Here is a 21,397-nt window from a genome sequence, read left to right on the forward strand (position 1 = left end):
GCGGGTCCGGGTCCGAGGCTGCAGCTCCTGCCGCCGCCGCCTTTGTTGCAGGCGGGCCAGGGGAGGCGGGCGGCGCCGGCTCCAGCCGCCCGGCAGGTGCGCTGGGACCGGCCGGGAGGTGGCGGGGCGCGGAGAAAGAAACGGGACAAGATGGCTGGAGAGCCCGAGCGCGCCGGCTCCTGGGTGCGGGTGGGCGGCCTGGCCGCCTGCACCTCTGCACGGGGCGGGGCAGAGCCCTCCCACCCCCCGCCTTCCCCTAGGCTGGCCCGGGAGGCCTATAATGCCCGCCCCGACCCTTTCTTGCTGCCTCCGCCCCCATTTTTTTAAATATCCAAGCTGACTCTGAACTCTGAGAAAGGATCATTTCTTAGGGAGCCACAGAAGATGGACCCACGCGGTGCACATTCAGTCCACATCGAGGAATTCCCCGCGCCCCTAGAGGGCCAGAGCCCGGCCCTTTGTACTGTACGGGGTCATGGAGTCGTGGGCAAATAGAGAATTTACATTTGTGTCCCGAAGGCAAGGAGTCCTGTACAGGTCTGAGTGGACCCCCAGCAGAGTTTTGCACCTCCCTGGTCATCCAGGTCTACCGCCGCCGAGGTATCACAGACTCTGGGTTTTGGAAAAGTCCTTTAAAGCAAACTGACTGGTTTTTATTTCTTTCGTATTTGAACTCTTGGACAGCCCCTTTGAATTTGGAAAATCCACGTAATAGGTACAGTTCTGTGGGCCAACTAGCCATTCCCTCAATGCTCAGCTGGCTTCTTCTAGTGCCAACCCAGCTGAGTAAGTGCCCTGTTCCCTGTTCCCTGATAGAAAGTCAACACTTCCTTTGATACGCTGTCTGGATGCTCCTGTCTATGGGAAAGGTCTGCTGGTCCGTGCACTGTTCAAAACCTTGCCGGAATGCTTACCCACTAGCACCTGTTCTCCCTCCAGCCTGTATGAACCAGTATCTGCCTGTCTTGAAGGCAGGCAGATATGTCATCTCCTCCCAATCCCTTTTATCATATGCCATCTTCTGGCTTCCTGGTAGTTTCCCGGAACCTGTCCTGCCCAGGCCCCACTATTCCCCGTCAGCCACAACAGTGCTTTGGACTAAGGAGGTTTGTGGGTTGCCAAGCCTTCTCACAGGCTTTTCACACTGCTTTGTCCAAACTCAATCTTGCTGTAGAGATGGAGTCCACAGCCTACACTGTCAATCTGACCCTGAAAGAAGAGCAAGAAGAGGAAGAAATTCAGAGCCGGGAACTAGAGGATGGCCCCATGGATATGCAGAAAGTGCGAATCTGTTCAGAGGGTGGATGGGTAAGTAAGATGTGGGGGTTGTGCACAAGGTGAGGAACCAGCCTAGGAGCCAGGCTTGCTTTCAATCTCCTGGGACAGAGAAGTAAAAATAGCCCAGCCCTGTGTGTTTGCATTCCTGAGAAAACAGCCCTGTGGCTTTAAAAGGCAGTGCAGAGAATGGTGAGTGGCAGAGGCTGTTGTGGCAACAGCCCCTTCAGCCTTGAGACTCAGCATCCTCAGATGGGCAGTCCCAGAGCTGAGACCTTGTCCACCTTCTAACTGCTGGAAACCATGCACAGTATAGGTACCAAACAAATGGGTGTGGACTCTCTGGAGCTTAAGAGAACTGACTTGGGTCACAGAGCTGAAATGAGGAGCGGCTAGGCTTACAATAGTTCACTCAGGAGGGCCACATGTCCACCTGGCCTAGACTGGAATGGTGGGCAGCCAGGAACTGGGATATTTAGCATATGGAAAGAGAGGAGTGATAGAAGTAGATTAAACTAAATGGATGGAAGTAGATCATTAGTAGTTACTAGACTTCATGGAAATTGGCTATGAACTCTGAACTTTTTTTTTTTTTAATGTATTTAGGACAGGGTCTAGAGGGTCTCACTATGCAGATCGGACTTATAATGATTCTCCTGTTTTCATCCTCCTACACGCTAGGATGACAGGCACGTACCACCATGCCCAGTCTCAATCTAGTCTTAGCGCACCCTGGGGGCGGGCCTGCACAGCACACCTGGGATCGAACTCCGGTCTCTGTACTCTGCCTAAGCAGGTACTTTAGTTCACTGAGCTGTCTGGCCAGCCCAAACTCTGAACATTTTAAATAAGCACTAAATTCAACTTACTCTGCTTAGTTTTCCATTGTGTGAGAACTTTATCAGTGTCATTAATGCATACTATTCCTTGTTTCCAAGAAGAGGTCCTAGTTCATAGAACCCTGCCAATTCCAAATTGTCCCATCTACCCTGCTCCCATGGGAAGGGACTAGAGTGCAGGAGGCTCATCTGCTTTGCCCTGGTATGTACGTGTACACCAACATTTGTTCATAAACATGGGCCTCCTGAGCTGCACTCTCAAAAGTGGTGCATTTCACTGTGTGTATATTATACCTGAATAAATAAACAGTGCCAAAGCCAGGCCCTGGGACCGATGTCTGGCCATGCACGCTGTGCTTTGTCTTGGCAGCGTTCATGACCCACCCTGTTCTCTTTCCCACTCTGATCCAGGAAGGAGTCTGTCTCCTCTGGCTGAAAGCCAGACCTCTGGACAGTGGAAACCCTCGGCTTTGGGACTAAATTGGGCAGCAGAGAACACCTAAGTGGAGTGGAGCCAAGAACAAGTGCACTGAAAGTGGGCACCAGAATATGTTAGGGCAGTGAGAAAAGAGCCAGCTGAGGACTTGGCCTGGGCCAGAAAACATCCAAATAGCCAGCACAGCTAGAGGAGGGAGCTGGCATCTGGATAATATGGGAGGTTTTGTGTTAGTGACCTCCAGGCAGCCTGCTGCCGATCTGCTTTTGTTCATGGTGCTGGGTGTTAAGATGGAGTTCCTGCCCTCATGGAGTTGGTAGTCTGGTGAGAAAGACTGGGAGGTAAACATTCATATGCAGTGGTGAATGTCAGCACAGCATGTTCCAGCAGCTGAGAGTGCAGAGCCCTTGGCCAACCCAGAGTTTTCACTTCCGGGAGATGCCTTAGTCTTGAGCACTGGAGTATTTTGTCCCCTTCCAGCCCTGGAACATTTTAGTAACATTTAGAGACACTTGAGGTTGTCATGATTTGAAGTGGAGGTTGGGGCATGTATTAAAGCCAAGGATCTACCTACACATTTACAACACACAGGAGGCCCCTTGCGCATACAACGAGGAATTAACTTTGTAGTATGAGGTTAAGAAAAATTGCACTATGACCTTAAATTAGGTGAAGGAAAGAAATGAATCTGTATTTTAAATATATATTTTGGTTTATAGAAATTTTTGTTAGAGTGATCAGTAAAAGCCATTCAGATGTGTATCATGTTATATATGAGGATAAAACTCCATAGAATTGGAGTAGAAATACAATTCTGGGTACCAAAAATATATACTTTGAACTGAGCCTTAGTCATGTGTAGAATGAGCCAGAGGGAAAGGAGGAGGTTTGCACTGTGCAGAGTTAGGAGTTGTTCCGGAAGCAGGAATGTGAGGCACCAGGCCGGAAGTAGAAAAGGATGGGGCTGAAGTAGGCCAGGCCAGGGGCCAGCACCAGTGTGCTGCCCTGAGTTTGAACTCTCTCTTTAGCAAAATGAGACGTTATCTATCTTCTAAGGGAAGCCCCTGGCTCCACAGGCCCTGTGTGGCCTGCTGAGAAGGTCTGGGCTGAGCAATCAGATCCCCGTTCCCGGACCATGGGCATGGCTACTTGGCCAATGTTCCTGTACCCACAAAAGTGAGATGGGTAGGCTCCACATTGCTGGTGTATTTTAAAGAATTCAAAAGAGAGTATCTTTAGATACACATGAGGGCCCTCTATGGTTTCTAGTGCATAGCAAGTGCCCCACACGAACTACAAGCTCTTGCCCCTCAGATTCCTACTGGCCTTGCTGGGTCGTTGTGAGGCTGTACACTTACCCTTGGAAATAAGTGGTAATAAACCTGCCTCCCAGCAGAGCACGCAACCTGAGGGAAGAACATTCCTTCACTGAGCCCTTGATCTTCTGAGAGAAGGAAGCAGGCAGAGGTGGAAGCCCCCACCTGGAAGGCTCAGAAGGGATGGCTGGGGGCTGACACGCAGACTTCTTCATCCTGCCTCTGGCTGGCCCTGTTTGCCTTCTGCTGCATTCGGCCAGATAAAAGGCTTCCTGTGGTGCCCAAGGAGGCCCGCACAGCAGGGCTGCTGGAGCCTGGCAGTCCACAGAGCAGGGCTGTGAGGGGAATTTCTAAGCATTGCCCTGGGCCACTGGCAAGTAAAGTGGGCTTCTCTGGAGATCTTCCTGGGCTCAGTCACTGTTAGGAGATGAACACCACTCCTGCCTCTAGCTTCCTACCTCTGGCTCTCCCACCACTTCATGCTTTTCCAGAATGTGCCCCACTCTCTGCAGTGACCAGCATAGCCAGGGTGTGTCCTGTTGCATCAGCTAAGGAGAAGAGTTCTGAATATGTATGGCCTAGATCTGGAACTTCCTAGGGAGAGAAAAGACCAAAGGAAGAGCTGGTTAAAAGCCTGCGAAGTAGAAAAGGGGTAGAGTGGAAAATGCCTGGGCTCTCTGGCATTCTAGATTGGAGGAAGTGATCTGAGGAAAATCCAGAAACCGATCCATTTTTACCTCCTAGTACTTCACACTTGGAGATTTTTGCCCATTCCTACAAAACATTGGCTTAGTTTTGTGACAGATAAAACTTGACAGTTCTTTGAAACAGTTCCAAGTGCAGCAAGAGTAGGGAAATCCAGAGACCATTTGCCTAGATCATTTATTCAAAAACATTGCAAGTGACTGCCAACTACAGGAAGTGCCCTCAGCTTAGGGAAGCAAAATCCAGGTTCTGTCCCCAGCAAGCTCCCACTCTAGTGGAGAGGAGAAGCAAAGCAAAAGAATACTGCAGTGTCACAGGTGCCACCACTTTAGGAGTCCATGTGTGGTTGGTTTGCTGGCAGCAAGACAGAGCAGGTGTCCTGAGCAACAGGATGGTTTGCCTGAGTCTTGGGAGATGGGTGGGTGTTCGCCAGGCTCAGAACCGGATGACCTCTGAGGCCCAGGGGAAGAATGGTCAGAGATGTTCATATCCACTGGAATGGCAAGCAGCAGGGTACAGCTGTAGCACAGAGGTGGTGGAGAATTTAGGCTTACTCACACCAGGTGCAGCTTTGTTCTCGGTAGCCAGAAGCCTAGAATCACACCATGTGGGGTCCAGCTCTCAGCTTAGCGTATATCAGCTGTATGACCTTAGCTTGGAAGTGAGGCTCTCTGAGCCCACTTCTTCCTCAATTCACCTAGGTCGGTGTCTTTGTGCCTTCCCAGGGATGTTGAGGGAAATCAGTGAAGCAGTTGCCAGGCCTTTGTTCTTAGGTGCTTCCTTCATGGAAGATGCTCTGGATAAGGGTGAAGGGGATCAGTGAACCTCTTTGGGTGAGGAAGGAGAGGCCATTGATCTAAGTAACTGATGATTGGTGGCCTGATCCTGACCAGGCAGCAGTCTATAGAGACACTGATTTCCCAGTGTCTTAAGAAGAACAGTCTAATCTCCCCGACTCTTGGTAAGCTTTGGGGAACAGCTCTGAAAGTCAGAGGACAAAATGACTAGGCTGAAACAAGCTGCCCAGTAGAGTAGTTTCTTACCACTGCATATGGTCTGTTTTAGAGTAAGACCTATCGTGACCAAGAAAAACTAGCAAAAAGGAAAGCAGCTTTTTCTTTTAATTTATTTTATTTTTTTCTATAATTTTATTGAGAGACAAATAGCAAAGAGACAGTTTCAAATCAAATTGGTAGGACAGTTTCAATAATTAATACATTGCATACTGTCTTCCTAGTGGTTATTTGCTGTACAAGATGCAGATATGATATTCTATTTACAAACACTGTTACAACAAATTCCTCTATTCATTAAGAGAATGTAGCTATCCTAACCATTTTGAATACACAGATACAAAATGGACATTCATTTATATATCCTCTTTTTTGTTTAGTTCCATCATTTGAATATTATAGGTGTGTTAACTCATCAGTTTGGTTTAAAAGAGAGGATTGGTTTTGGTGGTTTGGCTGCCCTTTGCTAGTGGAGCGCCCCCTCCTGCTTAGGACAGGAAGGGGGAGAAGGACAGAGTAGAGACATGGCTTCTCTACTAACCTGGTCTAGGCATCACAGCAAATGTGCTTGTGCCAGCCTCTCATTTCGTAAATCAAGCTCTAATTAGCCCTGCTCTTTCTGGCTCCTCTCTGGGCAGCTTTGGGTTCCCAGTCAAACACAAAGGTTAGTACCCTTGGACATGGAGTGTTGGAGAAAACCACAAAGGCCCCATGGGAAGTAGCAATCCTGTTCAACTTCCCAAGCCCCCTCCTCCCCTTGGACTGAGGGTCTTTGGGCTGCAGGGAGGTGCAGATTGGTTGGAATGGGTTGGGGTTGCTTCCTCTGGGGTGGCTAGCCCCTGCCTGTGGTGTCTGGAGTTAAACTTGAGCTGCTTTCATGCAGTGTATGTGGGGAGGAGAGGCTGACAACATCCAGTGTCCCCCAGCCTGCTGATGGCACTAGAGGGGCTTCCTTCTCAAAGTGCTGCTGCTGTATTTGGGAACCAAGGGCACGGAAGCTGCTGCGGTAGGCACAAGAGGGTCTGTCCTCTTGCCCTTGTCTTGCCACAAGAATGTAGACAGACCTTTTCTTGTGACAGACCTGACCTGCAGAGGGAGGGAAGGAAGCTGTGCAGCTCATCTGTGAGACCCGGTGGGTTCTGTTGTCTGTCTGTCTGCCTGTGCCTGTGAGCCTTGAAAGGCCTGTTAACGTTCCAGGTACCAGCCCTGTTTGACGAGGTGGCCATATATTTTTCCGACGAGGAGTGGGAAGTTTTGACAGAGCAACAAAAGGCCCTCTACCGGGAAGTCATGAGGATGAATTATGAAACTGTCCTGTCCCTCGGTAAAGCTTTGTTTTCCTTTGTCTGGTGGAAGCTGTGAGCCCAGAGAATTGTTTCCATGCCTCCATTCCCTGGTGTATCTAGCATCCTTTTCTCCTGAAGTTGGACTCTTCCCTTCATACCTGCATCCATCCCATTTCTTGCTTTTGATTTGGACAGGATAGAAGTATTATATTGAGCTACTCAGTGGCTTAGGCCATCTCTTAGATTTGTCCTCATTTCAGCCAGGCATTCATATTTTTAAAAATTTGATAGACCTGGATGTGGTAGTGTATGTCTGCAATCCCAGCACTCCGTGAGACAGAGGCAATAGAGTCACGAGTTCTAGCTCAGCGGGGCAACCAAGACTCTATCTCAAAGTAAAAAAAGCAAAAAGCATCAGGGATATAGCTCAGCATGAAGGCCCTGTGTTTATTTCTTATTATTGCAAAGAGAAAAGGATATAACCTTTAAAATGTCACCATGGATCAAGACCTATGCTTTGTTGTTCCGTAGGAAGACTGGCCTCATTGATGTCCTGTCAGCCTCAGTAACTTGGGGACATATCCCCAAAGGATGCCCTCCCCTCACATTCGTGTCCCCCCTCTTACTAGCTTATAGCCATTTGGAGGATTTTCCAGTTTGATCATTCAAGTCCCAGAATGTTCACTGGATCAGTGGCTGCCTCCACCCAGCTTGTCTGCTAAATGCCATTCTTTTGTTTTTGAGCCCAGTCTTCACTAGCAAAAATCCTGAAGCTCCCTTGGACAGATCTATCTTCTGTTCTATTTTTTTTTTTAATGACAAAAATTTTTTTTCTTATCTTTCACAAGATGGGAGTGTGGAGGGTAGATATTATAAAATATAGTACTTATTTCGGTATTGTTCCAGGACACAAACACACAGCCCTTACTTAACCTGCTTTATTTCCTATAAACAGAATTCCCATTCCCAAAGCCAGACATGATCAGCCGGTTGGAACAGGAGGAGGAGTCTCATAATTCCGATAAGTGGCAGCTGCAAAGAGGAACCTTCGCAGGTACTATAGGTAACTCACTTCAGCATCCATCCAAAGGGGATCATTCTAAAGATGGATTTCCAGTTTCCATTTACATTCTGGAAGGTGTTCAGGAAGAGGGTGGGCTGTGAGACACAAAAGATTATAGGAGTTTAAGAATCTCCCAGTCTCCAGCACTTAACTCTGGTGACCTCAGGCAACTTTGAGCTCTCTGGGCCTCTGTGTCTACATTCGATCCGTTGTGGGTTTAAACGAGACTTGATGTGCGACCTTGTCTCTAGGGCTTGCGTGAACTGAGCCTTCTTTGCCACTTGGTCCTGCGTATGTGCAGAAAGAGCCTGGCCGTCTGAGCCGCACACCATGTGCCTCTGTAGACTACAGAACAGCGAGAGGTGTGCTACCAGAGTTACTTACTTTGGCTTCCTGTTCATTTCGAACAGCAAAGGCAGTAACAGGTATAGTGCGCATTTGAGCAAATGTGCCTGAAAAGCACCTAGTACTTCACCAACAAAAATGGTGAGGAGGGTAGCAGTTAGATAAATATAGCGTAGCTTCTAGACAGCCAGAATAGCCGCATTTGCTCTTCTCTGTAGGTAAGAACTGAAAATGCCATGTGAGTTCTGCTTTTTCCCTACCATCTTAACAATTCTAAAATAGAAAATGCCTCTTAAAATCAATGGCATCTGATAGTTTAATTGGTGGCATTTTTTTTTTCTTTAACTGACATATAATGGTGCATCCTATATCCAATGCCATTTTAATTCGGGTGATACAAAGGAATTGCCCCAAACTGTATTCAGTTTCTGTGACTACCTTCCAAATGTAAACATGACAAAAGTACTAACACATTAGTGGACAAGAGCGGTTTTCTGTCCTAAAAGCTTAAATATCAACATTGCCAGTGTGAGTTTTGCTATAGATTGCCTTGATTCATGGGATGGACTTGAGCCCAGGACATCCAGATCTCTGTAATATTCAGTGTTAGTGTAGGTTACATGTGGCTTCTCATTCCCAAAAACATTTTGGCCCCCAGTGACCCTTCCAGGCATGGTACCTGTGTCCAGTTCCACTGGAAGTTCTTAGCTTCTTCATAGTTTAGCCCATGATCCATTTCATAGGTTCTGTCACCTCCCTTCCCTTCCCTGCAAAGAAGGGACAGGGACCCACACAATCGCTGGAAGAATTCCACTTGGTGATCCATATAAATTGGCACATGAATATGAACTGAGACTGTTAAAGTCAGATTTTTGGTGAACCTCAGGTTAAACATTTTGGCCCAGAGTCTCCAATGACCACTGCACCTAACTAGCATTATATTTGTTCCTTCTTGTTTGTCTCCCAGAAAATGAAGAATCTGAACTTAAGTCCCCAGACTGGGCAAACCCCGTACACACTGCCTCCCAGTATCCCCCACCTCAGCACCTCGACAGATTCAGCCTGCGTCTGCCTCGGTGCATCACAGAGCTACCCGAGTGGAGTGAAGGATACCCCTTCTACATGGCCATGGGCTTCCCAGGGTATGACTTCTCAGCTGACGACATAGCTGGGAAGTTTCAGTTCAGCCGAGGCATGCGCCGAAGTTACGATGCAGGGTTCAAGCTGATGGTAGTAGAGTATGCTGAGAGCACCAACAACTGCCAGGCTGCCAAGCAGTTTGGGGTATTGGAAAAAAATGTTCGAGACTGGCGCAAAGTAAAACCACAGCTCCAAAATGCGCATGCCATGCGGCGGGCATTCCGAGGTCCCAAGAACGGGAGGTTTGCTCTTGTAGACCAGCGTGTGGCTGAGTATGTCCGGTACATGCAGGCCAAAGGGGACCCTATCACTAGGGAAGCCATGCAGCTGAAAGCACTTGAAATTGCCCAGGAGATGAACATTCCAGAGAAAGGGTTCAAGGCAAGTCTGGGTTGGTGTCGAAGGATGATGAGGAGGTATGACTTGTCTCTGAGGCATAAAGTGCCCGTTCCCCAGCACTTGCCTGAAGACCTCACTGAGAAGCTTGTCACCTACCAACGCAGCGTGCTGGCTCTGCGCAGAGCCCATGACTATGAAGTGGCACAGATGGGGAATGCAGACGAGACACCAATCTGCTTAGAGGTGCCATCCAGGGTGACTGTGGACAACCAGGGGGAAAAGCCTGTCTTAGTCAAGACACCAGGCAGGGAGAAACTGAAAATCACTGCGATGTTGGGTGTCTTGGCTGATGGGAGAAAGTTGCCTCCATACATTATTTTGAGGGGGACGTACATCCCCCCTGGGAAGTTCCCCAGTGGGATGGAGATCCGCTGCCACCGCTATGGGTGGATGACTGAGGACTTAATGCAGGACTGGTTGGAAGTGGTGTGGAAACGGAGGACAGGAGCTGCAGGAATTGTGCCCAAGCAGCGGGGCATGCTGATCCTGAATGGCTTCCGGGGCCATGCCACTGACTCGGTCAAGAGCTCCATGGAAAACATGAACACTGATATGGTGATCATCCCAGGGGGCCTGACCTCACAGCTGCAGGTGCTGGATGTGGTGGTCTACAAGCCACTCAACGACAGCGTGCGAGCCCAGTACTCCAACTGGCTTCTGGCTGGGAACCTGGCGTTGAGCCCCACAGGGAATGCCAAGAAGCCACCCCTGGGCCTCTTCCTCGAGTGGGTCATGGTTGCGTGGAATAGCATCTCAAGTGAGTCCATCGTCCAAGGGTTCAAGAAGTGCCACATCTCCAGCAACCTGGAGGAGGAAGACGATATGCTATGGGAGATCGAGGGCGAGCTGCCAGGAGCCGGGGAGCCACCAAAAGAATGTGACACTGAAAGCATGACAGAGGGCCACTGAAGGACGAGCTCAGGTAACTGGCCGGGAGGACACGCTCCGGTCCTCGCCAGTGGACGTGTTTGTGTTCACGCACACCTTTTTCTTGTCTCTGTTGTCAAGTTGTCTCAGAGGCTACAGTGTCATCATGTAGGTAAAACACCATCAGTATTTTTCTCTTTGTAGGAAACTTTGATTGCTTGGCTTACTTTGTTTGTAGTTTGTGGCTGGGACCTGCAAGCACTTGGAATAGATGTAAAATGAACAGAGGGTGAGCTGCCAGAACATTTCATCTGAAAGTGGTAATGTTGAAAGAAATCAGGACCGGGGAGATGGCTCAGTAGAATAAGTGCTTGCCTGGCAAGCACAAGGGCCTGAGTTCAATCCCTGGTTCCTCCAGGACAAAAAAAAAGAAATAAATTACTTGGTCCTGACAGAGCACAGTCAGACGTAGCTCCCGTCATAAAGTTTTGTCTGAAAAGACATGTTTTGTTCTTTCCTTTATAACCATGCTGAACTGTAGGAGTCCCTTCCTGGTTTTCGTCTCGGTCCAAGAAGTTAATATTTGTAATCCCAAAGATGCATTAATGGAATCCCACCAAGTTAATTCCAATCTGCCACTCCCAGTGCAACCCATGGCGAAAGTAAAGACACTAAAACATATTTATAATTTTTGGGGAGCCAAGGAGCCCCAGAGGCTGACCCAGGGCCTCACCCAATTTTATTCAGTGGAGGAGTGGCTTGAGGAGAAATGACCAAGAATTGTGGGAAGTAGGTGACTCTAAGCTGAGCTAGGTGGGCGGCCTACATTTACCTCTGCCATATGCAGAGAGGATATGCAGAGAAAGTAATCTGCTTTATGCTGCTGAGATAGTATCTAATGTTTTGGGGGGTCTGGTGCTTCAGCTTTGATGTAGTCTTTCAAGCCCCAGGAAGACATAGCCTCTCTCTCAAGGTTCCATCCCATCTGGTGGCGAGGAGCATTAGCTCTTCATCCTGTCTCAACCAGGCTCACATTAAAGAGCAGAAGGTGTAGGTTACCAGGGAAACACCCATGCCACCTTCAAAGGACTATCACCAGCACCTTAGCTAGACCAATACAAGGATAAACAGAAGTCCTAGCCAGCTCTGTGCATAACAATACGAGGAAATAGGGTCAGGCTCAGTCAAAATGGAGACAGTCGCTCTTCTTTCAAGGAGGTGGTCCTCCGGTGGTCCTCCACACTGAACACTTAGGGCCAGCAATACCAGGTACTGCAGTGTCCTCTGAACCGCAGATCTCTGCTGGAGTGGCCTGCACTGTGCCCCCAGGGAGATCACGCTTAGCTTTGGATTGCTTTCCCCTAGGTTTCCATCATCTTCGTGTCTGCTCAGCTTCTAGTGGGGTGAGGCACTGTGGTATTTTCCCATAGTGAGCATATGTCCCAAGGAAGATGTTTTTAAATGGAATCATTGCACCAGAGCTTAAAATAAAACAGTGCCAATTTAGAACTACAGTGAGTAGAGTTTGAAGCCCTGAGTTCAGAGGAGCAGCAGCTTTAAAAGCAAGCAGGTATGGATGCCTACCAGAGCAATCACTGCCAAAGGCGGACACAGCCTCCGCTCACCTCTCCCACACTCACCCCGGGGGAGCAGGGGGCTTGGCCGCACAAAGGATACCGGCAGACTGAGCAGACAGCTCGCTTTACCATATCCAGCCTCATTTTCCGAATTATCGTGAACTCTGTGCCTCCAGAGTGTTGTAGGCCATTCTTTGACAGAGGACCTGAAGCCATCTTGACATCCTTTTTGTACCTTAAAGTGTCATGTAGGTGTTTGCATTTTACTTAAATTTTCCTGCAAGTGAAACACTGACATGAATCTTCTTCCAGCCCACTTCCTGCTGTTTCAGTGCATCTGTTACAGTGTGACTTACACCTCCTTCCTTTCACCCAAATCAAGTTGTATTCGTATCACCGGATTCCACTATAGTTGAGATCCCTGAATTTAGTAGACCAGTTTTACACTCCAGAACTGACATTTTTTTCTCTCATGTCCTATCTTTCAAAAACCCTATAAATTCAGCCTTCCCTTTCCTCTGAGCGTTCACTAGCTTTGCTTTGTTTTCTTAGCTTTTTTTTTTTTCCCACCCCTTGTTAACATTTGGGGGACTTTTCAATTTTCTAAGCTGCTCCCTACCCAAGGGAGCAGATCAAAGACAAAAAGAGAGGGCAGACACCCGTTCTGAGCTGCAGTGTGAACTTCTGTTCCCACCCGAGTGAGCTTTTGCTCCTCTACATGGGCACCATTCTTTGTGTGGCATGGGACGTGATGGAAGTGAATGAGATGGAGGAGCCACGACACAGAACTGCCTCTTTTTACCTACCTGGAAACCTGATTAATGGGATGACTGTTGTTTTAAACTGAAGATATTCAGAAATACAAGAGTTAATTCACGCTTAGGTTCTGTCTGTTTTCCAGCAGATGGATGTGTGATGGAAACAGTGGGAAGGAGAATCCTCAAGATAATTCTGGAAAGTGTGAGTGCACAGGAGCGGCAGGAAAAGCAACTGGGCTCCGAAGAGTCTGGGTGTAGACAGTGGCCTGCACATGCATCCAGGGACACAGTGTCCCTGCCCCTGCCCTGAAAGGTGTCAGCAATGTCTTACAATCCTTCATTTCAACAGAGAAGATGAGAAATAAAATTCTGCCCCATTGCTTATTTTGGAGATTCCTTCATCTGTCCATCAGAAGAAACCTGTAAATAGGAATGAACAAAGGTATTTCTTGGAGAAGAGGCCATTTGGTCAACTCCAGCAAGAGACTGTGGTGTGGGCACTATTCTCGTGGTGTCCTTTCTGTGGAGAAAACCTCAAGTACATCTTTTGTTCCGCCTCTGAACATGCTTCCAGAAGCAGAATGCTTTTGTAGAAAGGTGTCATTGTGGACACCTGCTACTTGCACATCTCTTTCAGGAAAATTGGATGCTAATGCTAACAGCAAAATTAAGAAAAACTGGCCTGGCACCAGCAGATGGCTTTTCTACAGATACATTAGATTACTGTGGAAGATACAGGTTAAAAGAAACTGTGCCGTTGTTTTTATCATCCCAATCTGGTTGGCAGCTAGACTTTTTTAGGGTTGTTTAATGGCCCTGGTTTTTTGTTTTTTTCATTACATTTAATGATCAGGCAGCATGTAGACCACAAGCCCTTGGTTCTCAGGCTGCCTATAGAAGTCACTGAATTATCTGCTGTCTACGTGGGGCCTGGCCCACTGACACATCTACTTGTTTTGTTAATTTCTTGAATATTTCTATCAGGGCAGTAGAAGGACTTGACTCTTTAGCCACAGCTGTTTCAAGACTTCAAATCTTCTACCCTGCAGGAATAAGGGGAGGTCATCAAAACTTCACACAGCAGTCATTTGCATTCCCACATAGTTCAAGTGTGACAAAAACATTCCTTAAAGCTATCTGTGCTGCAAAAAAATTCACCAGAACTTCAGACCAAGCCGTTGCTAGTGTCATTCCAATGTCAAGATTGGCTCACAAGCTACCACAACCACTTTTCCTTCCTGTAGATTCAGCTCACATCTATAAACTGTTCTTGGCATCTGGAACACCTATTCCTACTCAGGTACTCATTTTCCTGCTACTGATTTACCTTTCGGATTTTTTAAAGCCAGTTCCCCACCTCACACACACAAGGGGTGTGGATTTTTCTGCATCTGAATAACTTTCAGTATTTGAATTGTTTTTCCATGTGCCTGTTCCTACAACTATATTCCTGGTCATCCAAAATTAGCATCTAATCCATTACTTTCCATTCCAGAGGTTTCCATTCCCTCCATTTCTATCTAAATTTCCTTCTACTCTCCTACTTCGCCCCTTCTCTGTGTCTCATTTCTGTGCTTTGGAAGTTTAAAAAGATGTTACAAGACTTAATTTTGGGTTCCTGCATGGGAGCCAGTTACATTTCCAAGAGGAGTAGAAAATGGGTCTGACTCTTATTTAATTCCACAACACCTCGAGCCTCAACTTCAGCTGAGAGGATGCCTTACAGGTTGCATAGCACTGGAACTCGCGTAGAGTGATGGCTCTGCTGTCAGGGTCTTCTGGGCTCGTCCTTCCAGACTTAATACGATATCTATGCCTAACAGAGCCCCAGTACAACTGTTGTACAGAATGGCTATTACCCTAGAGTACTACAGCACACTGAGACATTACGTTCCCTAATAGATAGGAACTGACCTGACAATAAACTTTGATAATAAAGATAATAGCCTATGGTGGTTTTATTTATCTGCTAACATCTCTAAAATTACCTTTTAAAAACTACTGTGTTTATACTTCTCTATCCCGTTTGATACCAATATATTATAATTTTGAATCAAAAAGTGTGCATGGGATACAGCATAAGTTAATGCTGGGGTCTTTAAAGATAAAAAGGGGGGGGGGGAACCTATGAGTGGTTTAAACTTGGCTTTGCAAAGGGAGCCTAGCATAAATACAGTAGTTTAGGCCTGGGGAGATGGCTCAGTAGAATAAGCGCTTCCCTGGCAAGCGCAAGGGCCTGAGTTCAATCCCCGGTTCCGCAAAAAAAAAAGCAACAGAACAATACAGTAGTTCTTTTGCTCAGTTACAGTTCACATGCTGCAGGGGATAGGTACCAAAATGACATGAAGGGAATCCTTAAAGGATATTAGTATCACCACAAGCATGCTAATGAATTGATGAATGGAAAACTTGGCATCCTATTTCCTTAAGTTTAAAACAAAGCAGCATGCCAGGCACTGCAGCACTCTCCTGTAATCCCAGCATAAGACATAGATCACCACAAGTTACAGGCCAGCGTGGGCTACATGAGTTCAATCCCAGCCTCAACTATATAGCAAGACCCTGACTAAGAAGAAAAAAAAAAAAAAAAAAAGTGTCATGAGCCCAGAGGTCACTTAGTCCTCACAACTTATCGTGGCCATAGACTCAAGTAGTATTCTATCCAAGAATGACACAGACATTTTACTCCTTTTCAGATAACCAGAATCAAGTGCTACTGGCCTACTGGCCACACTCATCCTAAGACAGCCTGCTTTCCCTTTTCCTTCTCCCAGAAGCACCTTGGCATGTCATGTGATGGCATGAGTATTCATCCACTGTCAAGTCAGTAATCACTTAGAAGATACTCTGGGAACATCCTGGTAACTTCAGGCAATGGAGAGATGTGACCACAGCCCTGGGTGGAGGTGACTGAGAATGCACACTAAGTCAGTCCTCAGCCTGCTGAGTGAGACGAGGCAAGCCTGTCAACCCTGATTCTGCAGTAAACCTATAGCTAAAAGACAATTATTTAAACTCCTGAAGGAGAAATAACCTGGAATAACTGACGTCTGATCTCTAACAGCTTTTTTTCTGATAGAAGTATTTTTCTAAGTGATGCTCAATAGTAAATGCTCATGATTTCCTAATGATAGAAGAGACGGCACACAGGACCCCACAGCTGGCGGTGGTGTCACAGCTGGAGCCAGCCTTCAGTGGAACAGAATTTCAAATCTTTCCAGGGCTCTTGAAAATCCTACTTATCCCTTCTACTTTTCTGCCTGACTTAACCCCATCTCCCACTTTAGACGATGATTTCTTGAGAACTGGCATGGGACACAGATTTTACTTCATAGCACAGACCTGAAGGAATGAGGCAAAGGAAGTCCTCTCTCATTCTGTGATTCCACCAGGACTGATGACGGCGTTAGGCCAGGTCCAGAGTACTGAGGAATTTTCCAACTTGCAATTTCTGTGCTCTACAGACCCCTCCAGAGGCTGCAACGCAGTGGCCGCAAGACAGGGTGGAGGCTCTGGCTGCTTGTCCCACCTGTCAACCCGTAAGACTTACACATACTCTTTGGGCACCATTAAAACTCTTGTCGGAAACAAAACGACCTCATTCATTCTGCATATCAGTTCATTTCTTCCAGACTTTAAAACATTCTTGAGGACTATCTCACCAAAATTCTGAAGGGCCTGACCCAAGAATTCAAACTAAACTACTGATCTTTATTGTTACTCTTATTCTACATATCCCGAAGAACAGAAGGCACACTCTAATAGGAACCTGCCCTTCAATCCCGTTATAATACATTTTGTAGAAAAGTCTGCCAAAGTCTTATAGTGCAGTTTTTTCTGTTTCTATACAAGGTAAATTCTTCATGTTTAATAAACCAAAAAATTTTCTCCCAGAACATTTATTTGCCACTTTAAAGTACAAAATCAAATACACAGATCCAAATATATAAAGTATATACACGTATCTATATATCCAATATTTTAAGCTACTCAAACCCATCCATAAGCTCCATCAATAGTTTGAGTAAAACAACATATCTTTAAAAAAAAAAAAAAAAAAAGCTGGTTATCAGTAACACTGTCAAATGTAAATTATTTTTACTTTATGACTTGAAAGGATGGAAATAGCTATTTAATAGGAATAGAATTACCAAGCATAAATCCAATTTATTCAAATAGATAACATATGCTATAGAAATTCCTAGATATGCCTATCAATCAGTCTTTGGACAGATGAACTTGTTATGGGAACACACAGGGATGAATTGCATTTCCAGAGTTTTGTTTTGCTTTTGGTTTTAAATGTAAAGAAAGGATTTGACTTTCTAGTAGTACAGCCTTCCCAGATCATTTTCTATAAAATTAAACTGTCCGGGGAATATACGTAGCTATTAAAAATTAAAATGGGTTATTGAAGGAGGTATGTGACTTTTAACACAGTATAGGTTATTTCAACTAGAATGGAGAAGTGTAGTTCTTTAGGAGAGGCAGAAACTATGACTTGCCAGGTACAAAATATCTGATGTCAGTGAACCCAACAATGTCCTGCTAATCATGAGAACTAAGCTACAACAGCGTCTTTATTCCAGGATGCCATCTATCTTACATGCAGACCAAAGGATACCAAGCCTCCGATGCCTGAGCATCCCCACTGCAGGCACAGAACTTCTTCAATGCCTGCGCCCATGACTGGGAACAGACATGTACAAACAAGGGTCGTTATCAGTTGGATTTATATTAATGGCTTCACAGTGGCAACACGAAGTGTGCTCAGGGTCGCATTTCCATAGGAAAGGTTACGTGTATACTATACATTTCAATCTTGAAATGTGAACCCCCAGACATTCAGCTTTCAATAATTGTGAATTTGCTGAGAGTCTCGTACCCTCAAATCCTAACTCAGCAGAGCAAAAGCCCTTCCTTGGACGCCAAGCGCTGGCGGTGGACTTTGTCTTGCTGCAACTCTTCGTGATTTGGGTGCCAGAGTTTCGTGATAATTCTTTCGATGTTAAGGGCATACACAGTATGTGTAGGAATGACTTCCCGGTGTACCTGGAATTGAGAAATGGGCACACCTGCAATTAGACTTCGGGACTTACTTTTCTAACATAGCAAAGGTTTATACTAACAAAACACACACCACCTATAAATTTTAAGTCAGAAATTAATGAATCTCAAATAAGAAAACAAGGAGACAGTAAGGTTCTAAGAAACAGGAGGTAAGAGAACAAAAGAATTATTTTTCCTTTTCTCTCTCTCTTTGAAATGATATACAGAAGATTAAATGGAAAGGATTCCTGGGTTCAGGATTTGGAGAATAAGGCTAGTAGTAATGGTTTTAATATTAAACAAAACATGCAGAATAGCCAGAGTAGACAAAAGCTATTGAATGCTTTTGCAGACCTAAAGAATTTCTTAACATGTCCATAAATCCAGATAAGCTTTAAGGAGTCAAGAATTACCTGCAAAGCTGGTGAGATGGCTCAGTGATCTAAAGCACCTACTTAAGCTAAGCTAAGCTAAGCTAAGCAAAGCACAGGGACCGCGGTTCAATCCCCCAGCACCACATGCTAGCCAGCCCCACCAGCCCCGCCCCCTGATGGGCTGAGCTGGCCACACACACACAAAATAAATAAATAAATAAATAAATAAATATTTAAGAAAAAAAAAGATTTAAAAAAAAGAATTACCTGCAAAGCTTCAAAAAGGTCATACATGTTCACTGGCGGCAGAGAGGCAGGCAGCGTGTCCCCAGAGCAAGCCAGCAAGAGCGCAGCCTGCTGCTCAGCCTCATCCGGGGGTGGGTGAGAAGATGGATTCTGACCGGCACAGGGAGCAGAGAAGGCTGGAGGGCTGAAAGGGACAATGGGAGAAACTGTCCCAGCTGCATAACGGGGACAACCAAATAGCTAGAGTAGAGTGGTTTTCGTGTATGCATTTTATTAGTAGTACCTTTAAACACATTAGAAACCCATTCAATGTACAGACGAACTGTCTGTAGTTTTATTTTTTAAAAGTAGCCCATGGAGACTGAGCATGGTGGCACATGCCTGTAATCCCAGCACTCGGAAGGCTGAAAACAGTTTGATCTGTGTAGTGAGACCCTGAAGACCCTATACTAAATACATTTTTAAAAAAATCAATAAAAAATAAAAGTAGTTCATCTATCAAGCTAGAAATGAAATATAATCAGCTACCATTTAACCAGCTTCCTCTGCAATGTTCAAATAATTTTTGTAGCTCAGGATATGATTCAAAACTAAGTCCTGTTCTTAAAGATCTTCCAGTTAAAATAATAATAATAATAATAATAATAATAATAATAATACCCTAAAGGAATATGGAACTGAAAACAAATGACCCAGACAGGAAAGTATGTAGAGTGAGACAACAAGCTCAAAAGCAAACAGTAAGGAAAGAGACAGCACAAGAGAAGCAAGGGGTCAAGTGCAGGGTGGGGAAGACTAGTCCAGACCTTACTTATTTGCCCAGCAGAATACAAGCTGAGGAGTCAGGTACGATTTTTACTTTCTAGCACAGAGGCAAGATAACCTATTCTATGATGAAGAGCATAACACAGAGATAAAACGAGTGCAGCAGCAACTAGTGTGGGTTTAAAGCATCGCACAAAGGCAGCCCTGTCAGAACAGCAGCCACGGAGAGGGGCTGGCCAGCGGAAAACCAAAACCTCCAGGAACAAGGGACTTTGCCCAAATGCAACGTCTACTATGACGGCCCTTTTTTTGTTTGGTTTGCTCCAGAGAATAACGACTTACAAATGAAACAATCCCAAACAGATATGCTTGAAAGACAGCTAATTAATGAATTATCACATATGACAGTCTCAGCAGAGAACACAATTTAAGGTGGTGCTCAACGTCCTAGCCCTTGTGACCTCTCTGGAGGTCTCACAGCCTCAAGATGGACACTGGTACAACCACTGACACCATCTGCCCTGCCCAGCTCTCAGCTGCACCACACCACCTGCCTGTCTTCCCTCTTCCTTCTTCACTACCATCTCTCCTGCCAACCCTGCCAGCCATACTTTTCTCTAAACTGCAATCTCCCTGTGGCTTCTCTTCTCCCAAACTGTCCAGATAATCAGATACACAAAGTTCTGTACTGAAAAGAAATTCAGTCACTCCTATAATCTTGAGGAACATTTTTTTATCTTTTCTGTCCCAAAAGCTGAAGATTCAGACTAAGCTTTTCTTGCTGCAGGGTGTGAGGAAGAATGAGAGAACACATGGGTAAAGGTAATCTAAGCCACCTCATAAAGGGGCTGCCTCAGCACCTACGAGAAGCCCTGGGAGCACTTGGGAGGAGGGCACAGGAATTGCAGAGCTGAGCTGAGAGGCCAGATCTGCACAACGGGAGGCCAACAGCAATCAGAAGATACCAGCACAGGTCCATCGTGAGCTGTAGCTATAAGTGAGAGAACTGGAGAAATACCCACCAGTTCCTTCTTTTCCTTCTACTGCTGAGAAGCCCAATAACCTTAACAAACAATCACAACCCATGCAGCAGCAGAGCAGACCTGTTCCCTACCACGCAGGACCACCAAGAAGCACGGCCCATGGGGTCTCCACTCCACATCTGAGAGTGAAGGCCACCACATTAAACCTATATGCAGCAGCCCAAACTCTGGAACTGCTTCCAATAAAAGAGTACCAGACAACTCACTAGACCGCACACAAGAATAAGACCTAAAAAAGTAACACTGGAGTCCAGACATGGTGGCACATGGCTGTAACCCCAGCACTAGAGAGGCTGGATACAGGAGGATCACTGTAAGTCCAAGCTGTGTCGTGAGACCCTGTACCAAATACATTATTAAAAAAAAAGTCAAAGGCACTTTAAACCTGCAAAAACACAACAGTCCATTATATGACAGTGGTCATCACATAAGCTCCATGTAACCCACTAGCAAAGGGTGAAAGCAGAAAATCAGAAACCACTTACTTTTCTATTAAATTGTTGTAAGCTACCACACTGTTCTTCAGGTATGGCTGTGGGGTGACATTACTACCAAAGGCATACTTAAAGTGCCCATCTCGCAACCGGTAGGCTTTCCTTCTTGACACAACTGAGGTCAGTATATCTTTCAGGTGATTCTGTAAAAGAAAAAGAAATAGCACAATCTCTCTAAAAGCAAATCATACATCTTCCATTAATAGAAAACAGTTTATTTCACTTAAGATGGAAATGTAGGACAGGACAGGCCAGCAGATGTTACAAGAACATTAACAGAAGAGCTATGGTATCATTCCAGAGCAACAGAGTATAGGAAAGACAGGGACATGCTGATTGTTCTTTAGTTCCCTTTAAAAATAGGCTTGGTCTAGTAAAAATTTTAAAAGTTTCTATGTCTCTAAGTT

General features: G+C 45.9%; 2 protein-coding genes across 9 annotated transcripts in view; one reads left to right on the forward strand and one right to left on the reverse strand.

Annotated features, from left to right (window-relative positions):
• Positions 1 to 82: 82 nt before the first annotated feature.
• Pogk (pogo transposable element derived with KRAB domain) overlaps positions 83 to 21,397 on the forward strand; it is a 30,754-nt gene continuing 9,439 nt past the window's right edge. For 2 of the 7 annotated variants that reach the window (XM_023706298.1, XM_023706297.1), the window contains exons 1-5: positions 519 to 600; positions 1,175 to 1,308; positions 6,782 to 6,908; positions 7,826 to 7,924; positions 9,246 to 10,739. In XM_023706298.1, the coding sequence (XP_023562066.1) occupies positions 1,177 to 1,308; positions 6,782 to 6,908; positions 7,826 to 7,924; positions 9,246 to 10,726 (1,839 nt within the window). In that variant the 5' untranslated portion in view covers positions 519 to 600; positions 1,175 to 1,176 and the 3' untranslated portion in view covers positions 10,727 to 10,739. Of the gene's footprint in view, positions 97 to 412; positions 601 to 1,174; positions 1,309 to 6,781; positions 6,909 to 7,825; positions 7,925 to 9,245; positions 10,740 to 13,162; positions 15,032 to 15,715; positions 17,644 to 21,397 lie in introns of those variants that run through there. The other 5 variants (XM_023706295.1, XM_023706299.1, XM_004646027.2 and 2 more) reach the window with 5 other exon arrangements.
• Tada1 (transcriptional adaptor 1) overlaps positions 17,738 to 21,397 on the reverse strand; it is a 14,007-nt gene continuing 10,347 nt past the window's right edge. The window contains exons 6-8 of one of the 2 annotated variants that reach the window (XM_004646029.2): positions 20,982 to 21,133; positions 18,710 to 18,872; positions 17,738 to 18,071 (exon numbers count right to left, since the gene is read on the reverse strand). In XM_004646029.2, the coding sequence (XP_004646086.1) occupies positions 17,919 to 18,071; positions 18,710 to 18,872; positions 20,982 to 21,133 (468 nt within the window). In that variant the 3' untranslated portion in view covers positions 17,738 to 17,918. The other variant, XM_023706301.1, reaches the window with a different exon arrangement.

The sequence above is a fragment of the Octodon degus genome, unplaced genomic scaffold (genome assembly GCF_000260255.1).
Source record: "Octodon degus isolate 3935 unplaced genomic scaffold, OctDeg1.0 scaffold00250, whole genome shotgun sequence".
Classification (NCBI taxonomy): Eukaryota; Metazoa; Chordata; class Mammalia; order Rodentia; family Octodontidae; genus Octodon; species Octodon degus.